This window comes from Musa acuminata, unplaced genomic scaffold (assembly GCF_036884655.1).
Source record: "Musa acuminata AAA Group cultivar baxijiao unplaced genomic scaffold, Cavendish_Baxijiao_AAA HiC_scaffold_1138, whole genome shotgun sequence".
Taxonomy (NCBI): domain Eukaryota; kingdom Viridiplantae; phylum Streptophyta; class Magnoliopsida; order Zingiberales; family Musaceae; genus Musa; species Musa acuminata.
Window position 1 is genome coordinate 2,892,278 of NW_027021350.1, and position 10,290 is coordinate 2,902,567.

General features: G+C 40.0%; 1 protein-coding gene across 1 annotated transcript; it reads left to right on the top strand.

Annotated features, from left to right (window-relative positions):
- The first annotated feature begins 280 nt into the window (after positions 1 to 280).
- On the top strand, positions 281 to 7,953 carry LOC103999723 (phospholipid-transporting ATPase 1). Its single transcript, XM_009421552.3, has 7 exons — positions 281 to 2,116; positions 2,196 to 2,502; positions 4,928 to 5,636; positions 5,736 to 5,859; positions 5,983 to 6,202; positions 6,706 to 7,164; positions 7,464 to 7,953. Exons 1-7 carry the CDS (start codon positions 577 to 579, stop codon positions 7,672 to 7,674), a joined length of 3,570 nt encoding a protein of 1,189 aa, XP_009419827.2. The 5' UTR covers positions 281 to 576; the 3' UTR covers positions 7,675 to 7,953.
- Positions 7,954 to 10,290: the final 2,337 nt, after the last annotated feature.

The following is a 10,290-nucleotide window of genomic DNA, read 5'->3' on the forward strand; positions in this document are numbered from 1 at the left end:
TGAAGAAATGAAAATGCTTCAATACATTAACATGTTTCCTCTTCTATTTATGCAGATTAGGAAAAATGATTTCTCTCAACAGAATAGAGAGATTTCCTTAGGAAATCTTATCTTCTATCACAAATCACATAATCTAATGCATTGCTTATTGATTTGTGGCTCAATCATTAATAAGTTAGCATACTATGGACACATTCTCCAAACTACTTAAATTCTCTCTCTTCTACCTCTACTCACATCCACATTTCCAAACAGGCCTAAGTAGTCTTCCAGAAGATAGGAGGATACGAATGACGAAGCTAAAATTGAAGACTTGATCAGACTTCCGCGTTTGATGATGACCAAGGAAATGAGGTCAGACTTTGGCATTCTGAAGATGCCAAACATCCCCAGTCCAACTCGAGTTCCTCTTTATTTCCTCTGGAAGCTCGACAACAAGACAATAAATCCAATTCCATGTCATGGATTGCCTCTTTTGCCTTGTGCTGCCACAGCTCTTGCAGAAACTAAGCCTGCATATTTCTCCCACCAGTATCCACCACCACAACCAGTCTATTTGTCTTCAACCCTTCGATCATGGCCGGCAGTATGCCCGTCTTCCATCCGCCGAACGACTTGGCGGCGCCCGCCGAACCTGGTTCGCCCATCATGGTTGCTCCGTTGCTGCCCAAGTCATCGCCCCGCAGGAGGAACTTGTCGTGGCGGTCCCGTGAGGGAAGGACTTCGTGGGAGGCGTTCCCCGTCGAGAATTTGGAGCGGTCGGGATCGACGCCTGTCGCTTCTTACCCCTCCAGGCGCTCCGACTCCGTGAAGCTCGGCTCGCAGAGGGAGATCAGCGACGACGAGGCTCGGCTCGTGTACATCAACGACCCCGAGAGGACCAACCAGCCGCTTAGATTCGTCGACAACTCGATCAGGACCGCCAAGTACTCCGTTCTCACCTTCTTGCCCCGCAACCTGTTCGAGCAGTTCCACCGGGTGGCCTACGTCTACTTCCTCGTCCTCGTGGGGCTCAACCAGATTCCGCAGCTCGGCGTGTTCACCCCGGCGGCCTCCGTGCTGCCGCTCGCCTTCGTGCTCGGCGTCACCGCCGTCAAGGACGCGTACGAGGACTGGCGGCGGCATCTTTCCGACCGCACCGAGAACAGCCGGACCGCCCAGGTCCTGGTCGCCGGCGGTGAGTTTCGGCCCAAGCGGTGGAAGGACATCGTCGTCGGGGAGGTCGTCAAGGTCGCTGCCGACGAGACGCTGCCCTGCGACATGGTCCTGCTCGCGACCAGCGACCCCACCGGCGTGGCCTACGTGCAGACTATCAACCTGGACGGCGAGTCTAATCTCAAGAGCCGGTACGCGAAGCAGGAGACGCAGTCGACGTCGCCGGAGGCGATGTCCGGCCTTATCCGCTGCGAGAAGCCCAACCGCAACATCTACGGGTTCCTCGGCGGTGTCGATGTGCCCGGCAGCAAACGGGTCTCGCTCGGCCCGGCCAACATAATCCTCCGGGGCTGCGAGCTGAAGAACACCAGCTGGGTCGTCGGTGTCGCGGTGTATACCGGGCAGGAAACCAAGGTGATGCTGAACAGCTCCGGCACACCGTCTAAGCGGAGTCGCCTCGAGGCGCACATGAACCGGGAGGTGATCCTGCTAGCCGTGGCACTCATCACGCTGTGCTCCATCGTCACGATCCTCGCCGGCGTGTGGCTCACCAACCACCGCGACGAGCTCGACGACCTGCCGTACTACCGGAAGGAGGACTTCTCGGGCGCGGAGGCGGATACCTACGACTACCACGGGGTGGGGTTGGAGACGCTGTTCAGCTTCCTCAAGTCGGTGATCATATTCCAGGTGATGATTCCGATAGCGCTGTACATATCGATGGAGCTGGTAAGGCTTGGGCAGGCCTTCTTGATGATCCAGGACAAGAACATGTTCGACGAAGGGAGCAAGACGAGCTTCCAGTGCAGGGCGCTCAACATAAACGAAGACCTGGGGCAGATCAAGTACGTGTTCTCGGACAAGACGGGGACTCTCACGGAGAACAAGATGGAGTTCCTGTGCGCCAGCGTTGGCGGGGTCGACTACAGCGGTGGCGAGGAGGAAGCGCATTCGATCTCAGGTAATTAACTTGGACAACAGTGCTTCTTCCATCTTCCTTCCCCGCATCGATGATGTTATCCGGCAATGTGTTCATGCAGTTGCTGGGGAGACATTGCGGCCTAAAATGACCGTGAAGACCGATCCGGAGCTGATGAACGTGATGATGGGTGGGAAGGGAACAGAAAAGGCGAAACAAGCTCGAGACTTCTTCCTTGCACTGGCGACCTGCAACACCATCGTGCCAATATTGGTCGACACAGCGGATCCGTCGCTCAAGCTCATCGACTACCAGGGCGAGTCGCCGGACGAGCAAGCCTTGGTCTACGCCGCTGCAGCTTATGGTTTCACGCTTCTAGAGCGGACTTCCGGCCATATCGTCATCCATGTCCTCGGTGAAAGCCAGAGGTATTGCTACTCCTCGTCTTCCCTCAGTGAATGAAAATTTCTAATACTACTATTCTTTCATCAAAATTGGGCCTTTTACCAACAAAAATCTCAACAAGAAGAAGGAGATTCGTCCATTACGCTGATAGACGAGTCACTTCCTTTGTCCTAATCATGATAGGATATGCCCAGCCTCTGACGTAATAACCACAAATAAATTAAGGGGAAAGGAAGTCTCATCACGTGTTTAGATGTTGTTGTGGTCGTCGTCGTCGTCTCCTTCCTTGCTTTAATCTCATATACTACCATGTTTGCCGTTGAACGTGGAATCCATGTTTGACTTTGACGAGGATACGTGGCAGTCTTATACATCGGTCTTTGACCGATTGCGAAGCTGCGTGGATTGAATAATATATACATTTTAAAATCCACATCAAACTTAATTATCAACCTCATAATATATCTTAAGTTTAGTAATTTCAGACTTTTTGAGTGATTTTGGATAATAATTAAGAATGTTTTGAAAAAAATTAAAGATGATAATTAACATTTAAATTTAAATTTATATAATTTGAAAAATATTATTAATATTTATATACATTTATGGAGTCGAATGATAATAAAAAAAAGTGAGACCGTGTGGGTTATAGTATTTTTTTTAATGGATATACTTTGTTTTTTTTAATGGATATATATATATATATATATATATATATATATATATATATATATATATATATATATATATATATATATATATATATATATACACACACGGATTGGTCAAAATTGGTCAAAATTGGTCAACTCCGACCCGGTCTGAGACAGCCGTTCCCTTGGAGCAATGACTCAGCTCCCGGCACCCATCCGGCCGTCGGTCGACTCATCCGTCCGAGCGGCCGAACCGCAGCATCTACGCCTCCACGCCGATCCGGCGGGGTGGTGTACGCCGGGAGCACTGCTGGCTCTCCACGATTCTGATCGCCCTATGTTCGGTGGTGTCCATTTGCGGTGGAATTTGCTTAGGGAAGAAAACCACAAGGGTTCTTTGGAGTTCTCGCAGTTCGTTAGGGAAAGGGTTTTTTCGGACATCGGTGACCGAACTGCTTCTGTTGCAGGATAGCCATGGAGGTCTTCTTACTTTCCTCATGTTGTTCATCATGTTCCGGATCATGGTTCTTATCAGGCTCGGGAGGCCTATTTCATGATTCGTGACACCAATTTCTAGCTCAAATTCGAGGTTTCACGGTAGCGAGCTCGTGAATTCTTCCTTGCTTTGCCATAGATGAGCAGGCAATGTCTACGTAGCTACTTCCTATGGTTTTGTGCTCATTGAGCGCATGTCTGGCCACAGTCATTAAATGTCCTTGGCTGTAGACGATGGTCGTCTTCTATATGTATGTATTTAGTTTATTCTAGAATAAACTAAATATACACATATAGAAGACAACCATTGTCCTTGGCAAAAGTGGTCTTCGTCAATAGCAGTCACTCATGAGCTAAGACAGGAAGAGGTAGAATTTGGTAATAACAGAGTGGTTGATGGTAATTGAATTATTATAAGTTAATTAGTTTTTATCATGAACATTTATATTCTTTCAAAAAGTAAATATTGTTTTAGTTGCACAACTGGTTTTTTGTGTTATAGCAGCAGTAGTAGCAGCATTTGTTGCATATCTTTTAGCGGATTTAGTTTTCTGCTTCTGGAACCATTGCTGGATTAATAACATTTGTTTGCTACTTACTATTTCATCCTTATTGTTATGCTGAACCACTGCATAAGCTGGTCGGTTTTAACGGAATCCTGATGTTTCATCAATACATTCAATTAATGTTATCAGACATTATAATACAGACGCAGGAAAATTTACTCTGATAATGAGAAAATATTCAAAGATGAGCCTTGGTACAAAGGTTGCCCCTTTGCGATCTAAATCATCATGTTTGAGCCATGAAAATAGTCTTCCAACTTGTAAGAGTACGGTTGCACACATTATACCTCGAGCACATTGAATTCATCCTCTTGTACTCACAATAATGAAAATAGAGGGTGACATAGCAGGTAAAAGGCAAATAAGATCTCTCTAAGTTGAGTTCTAGTTGTACTGTAACTAAGCATCTTAGAACTTTTATTTATTAAAAAATGCGGGAGTCTACAAAATCCTATCAACTAAAAGACAAAGATCTTTAAACAGACTGATGACTTTAAATTTCTAAACCCAATGGCAAAACTGGAATAGGACTGCTAATCATCACTTGTAATAGGAGTTCAAAGTTCAATCCCACTTTGAAGAATTCTTCTGAACATTAACTGTAATTTTGAAAGCATAGGCTTTTTTTTAAATTCAAATCTATTATAAATATTCTACATGCTAGTAGCATTTTGAGTACCAGTTACTTTATTTTTTTGTTAAAAGATTTTTGACTTGCAATATTAATAATGCAGATATGATGTTTTGGGCCTTCATGAATTTGATAGTGACCGGAAGAGGATGTCTGTTGTAATCGGCTGTCCTGATAAAACTGTAAAGCTATTTGTCAAAGGTGCAGACAATTCGATGTTTGGGGTTATACAAAAGGGAAGAGATTTGGATGTTATTCGTGCAACCCAGACAAATCTCCTTGCCTATTCATCTTTGGGTCTGAGGACATTGGTTGTTGGTATGCGTGAATTAAGTAAAAGTGAATTCAAGGAGTGGCAGTCTGCCTTTGAGAATGCAAATGCAGCTTTGATTGGCAGGGGGAAATTTCTACGAGCTCTTGCATCTAATGTTGAAAGAAATCTTCACATATTAGGTGCCTCTGGGATTGAAGATAAGCTACAACAAGGTGTACCGGAAGCCATAGAATCTATGAGGCAAGCTGGCATCAAGGTTTGGGTTTTGACAGGGGACAAGCAAGAAACTGCTGTTTCTATTGGCTTTTCTTGTAAGCTTCTAACGAATGATATGACTCGGATTGTGATCAATAGCAATTCCAGAGAATCCTGTAAAAACAGCCTACAAGATGCGGTTTCTATGTCCAGCAAACTTGCAGCAGTATCACCCAGCCCTGAAAATATATTGACAGGCACAGGATCTTCTAGGGTTCCTCTGGCTTTGATTATTGATGGTACCAGCCTCATCCACATTTTGGAGAAAGAATTGGAAGATGAGGTAAGAATTCACAGATGCATTTAACATTTGAAGATTCATTCTTTGAGACTTTTGTTTTTAGGATTCATGTTTTTGTGCTCATCATTCTTGCTGGTACAGTTGTTTAAAGTGGCCATAGTATGTGATGTTGTATTGTGCTGCCGTGTGGCTCCATTGCAAAAGGCTGGAATAGTTGCTCTCATAAAGAACCGAACAGATGATATGACCCTTGCAATTGGAGATGGTAATGTTTCTAATTTGGGTACTCACTCTTTCTTACCTATATAGGTTTGATATTGTGAATATGAAGGAACCATTCAATATATCAATCTCTATTGTGTTCTAAATTTTTCAAGTGCAATATCAGGTGCAAATGATGTCTCAATGATCCAAATGGCTGATGTTGGCATTGGCATAAGCGGACAAGAGGGAAGGCAAGCTGTTATGGCCTCAGATTTTGCCATGGGGCAATTCCGATTCTTAGTGCCCCTTTTGTTGGTCCATGGACATTGGAATTACCAGAGGATGGCCTACATGATCTTGTACAACTTCTACAGGAATGCTGTGCTTGTCTTCATCCTATTCTGGTAAACATTACAATCAGTACCTTCACTCAATTAATACGTTTCTTTGACTGTAATTCTTTATTCTGCCTTTCTTTACTATATAAACACAATTTTTCTAAAACAGGAGATGACTCGTGTCGACTTAATTATAAACTCAGAAGCTTTAACTGGAGCCATCATCATCTAAGATGGTCCATTTTGTATTTTGCACTATTAAACTGACATTATGGTATCTCAACTTCTGGGCTTATACACAAGTGCTTTCATATCGATGCACCTGTGTTTTTGTTATGCTATTTTCTTATACATACTGATGATCTGGTTGTGCCATGAAAGACTATTTGAAATGGCATATATTGTCTTGTTAATTGAGTAGAAGAGTGGAGCAGGATCATATTTATTAACTTGTCTGAAATTTTGACACAGGAGTCATCATGTGTTATTCTTTTTCACTATCATATATTATTACACTCTATAGTTCATCTTCAAGTTAATATGCCTAACATATTGTTTTTGAACCATAGGTATGTGCTTTACACTGCTTATAGCTTGACAGCTGCAATAAGCGACTGGAACACTCAATTATATTCTTTCATCTACACTACTCTGCCAACTATTGTTGTTGGAATCCTTGACAAGGATCTTAGCAGGAAGACATTGCTGAAGTACCCCCAACTCTACAAAGCAGGTCAGAGGGATGAAAGATACAACCTGAGGCTGTTTATGCTTACTATGATGGACTCCATTTGGCAAAGCGTTGCTATATTCTACATTCCTTATATTGCATACAGACACAGTGATGTCGATGTCTCTGGCCTAGGAGACTTGTGGATCATTGCTGTGGTCCTTCTAGTAAACCTTCACTTGGCTATGGATGTGTTTCGATGGAACTGGATCACACATGCATCTATATGGGGCTGCATTATCGCAACAGTAATATGTGTCATTATCTTGGATTCCATATGGATGCTACCTGGTTACTGGTATGGCCTCTTCTAATAATCCAGTGATTCCATTTCTTCTGTTGCATACCTTTTATTTCTTAAGTTTCATATAATAGTAGGTTCGATTTTTTTAAGCACCGAGAACCTGACAGAATTTCTCTAATGATTATACATTCTTGGATTAGTTATATGAATCAAAACGAATTATCACAAACAAGCTCATTGAAGCAGACAGAAGACACCTTACCATAGGATGCAATATCTACATATTTAGCTTTAGAATAGAAAGCTGTTTTTAGGTGTTCTTGGAGCTAACTGGTGCCTTAAAATTCATGCAGGGCCATCTTTAATATGATGGGGACTGGATTATTCTGGGTATGCCTTCTTGGCATCATAGTATCGGCATTGGTTCCTCGTTTCACAACCAAGGTTTTGACCGAGTATGTCATCCCTAGTGATGTTCAAATTGCCAGAGAACATGAGAAGATTCAGAATTTGAGTACAGCCACCACATCAGAAATTCTGATGAACACATTCTCGCAATCCTAATGATGCTTTACCTATTGAAAAATATCTCTTTTCTTTTATATTTTTATTTTATTTTCTTTCCTTTTGTATATTACTATATTCTTTTTACTGAGAATTCGATTTTTTTACAGATTGCTGGATGGTCAACCATCCAAAGGGATAGATAGGTAATCCATCTGTTCTTTTTATTCTTTCACAAATACCTTTTGTATTGCCTTGTACAAGAAGATAATGCGACCACACATCACAATAAGTTGTTTCTGATAACAGTTTGTGTATAAAGCATGAGCTTTGGTGTAACTGATACTTCTTGGCCAGCATTTTGGATATCAGTGTGTTTGTATGGCTTTCGCGATGCCCGAAATTATTTTAAGTTATTTTTTATTTCAATAATATAAAAAATATAAATCATGTCCTCTCGGAGCTTAAACTATTGGATGGAATGACAATGATGAAAATTTTAAAATGATATAAAAACAGAAAATCCTATGTTCAAATATTCTTCCTTATATATATATATATATATATATATATATTTGCTCTTCCCACTCCCACTTCGGTGTTCGGTCTTCCAATTGACCACCATCTCAGTTGCAGGTTGGTTCATCTTTTCTTGCATGCTTGCTATTTGGATGCTGTAGTCATCATAATTCAGGATTTATTATTTGCAACGACAGGGAAAGGACAGTCTTGGCGAAGAAGCTACCAAACCACTCTGAACTCTGATCTCGGGTAATTTGAACTTGTTATAAAGGCACATTCATGGACTTATTCAAAATATAAAAAGCATAAAAAAAATATCAAATTCTGAATTTTATAATTAAAAAATATTATAATATCAAAATTAAAAAAAAAAAGTATCATAAGGGATTCTCAATCTCATATTATAGGAAATAAATTAGAGTAAAAAATTATATAGAATCAATAGAATCAATTTCTTAATTATACAGGTTATAATCAACCTATATATGTCTTCCTCTTTTATATATAAAAAAGATCGATAAATGAGAAAAAATATATTATCTTGTGTTCGTGGTATTGAGCTTGATTCGAATCATTTTTCTTCCTTTTTCTAGTCTTAATTATTGAATGCCTTTTCCTCTATTATGTTACTCTTCATATTAGCCTCAATTATTTTTTTATCCTTATTAGCTTGTGAGAAAGCTAATGGAGCGAAGATGAAATCAATGCTTCTATATTTAACAAACAGGTTACGTGACAATTTATCCTTACTGATTACAACGCGTTAACTCAACGAATAAAACTTTCTTCGTCGGTCTTAGTTCGTAAAATTATATATTCGAGCAAGAGGAAAGATTGATTATTTGATCAAATAAAAAATGTATAACACCCTATTCCTAGTTCTACCTACACCCTACGTGCATCACTAAAGTAGAATATCATATTTTAATTTTTATTAATGTTATCGATAAGAGTACAGCGAAAAATAAGTAATCTTAAAATTAAAATATGTTAACTCACTAAATAAAATGATAGGTTTCCCTTGTACATCATATTTTTAACACATGTACATAATTATACCATCTAACTAAAAGAAAATATAAATATAATATGTTCAAAATTTATATACATAAAATGTCTATAAGTTATTGTCCATAGCATAGGATTGCATATGCTCATTTACCTACTAAATCACTTTCGTGGGATACCAATATATTTACCTATAAAGGAGGGTCTATAGTGAATAATTATTGAGTAATTATATGCCTTTATAGTTTTATTCAGGTGAGCATATATTGACATAAGATATTTAATAATAAACGCCTCATCTTACGACTTCTTTAGCAAGTATAACCTTACAATACATAGAAAACATACACAATTATAAACTTTTATACACCATATCAAAACATATATATATACACTTCCAAACCGTATGTCATTATTATATTTCTATTTGTAAACTAATGATTACAAATATATATATATATATATATATATATATATATATATATATATATATATATATATATATATATATATATATATATATATATATATATATATATCGCCAGACTAAGCGGTGGTATCGCCTAGTGTTAGTGCTGCAGACGGTGATATCGCCCAGCACAGACGGTGGTACCGTTAAAACCTGAGAAACCCAAGATGAGATCTTTTTAGGCTCCAAGTTTGAATCTACTTGAGGCCTATAAATACCTCTCTCATCCCTTGTTAACATACATACAATTGAGAATAAAAATAAGGAAAAATTCTATTGTAATCTTAAGAGTTCTCCTCCTCTAGTCTAAAGTGTGATTTCTATTTAGAGAGGAGGTAGTGGGATTGTAAAGGTTTTCTCCTGAGCCTGCAAAAGGAGAATATAGTTGTAAGAAGGAGGTTGGTCTTCGCCTATTGAAGGAAGACCATTAGTAGATGTCGGTGGCCTCGACGAAAGAGGAATCGGTGGAGTGAATGTAGGTCACGATGACCGAACCACTATAAAATGGTTTGCATTTTTGTTTTGTTATTTATCTTCTTTACAAACTGCCTTACTTGCTTTACCTTCTTATTATACTCTTCCGTATGCTTTCAAGTTAAACTCACATTTCCGAAATCAGTTTTTATCATACGAAGTTTTTCAAAACCGACGTATTTTATCCGCTGCACTAATTCACC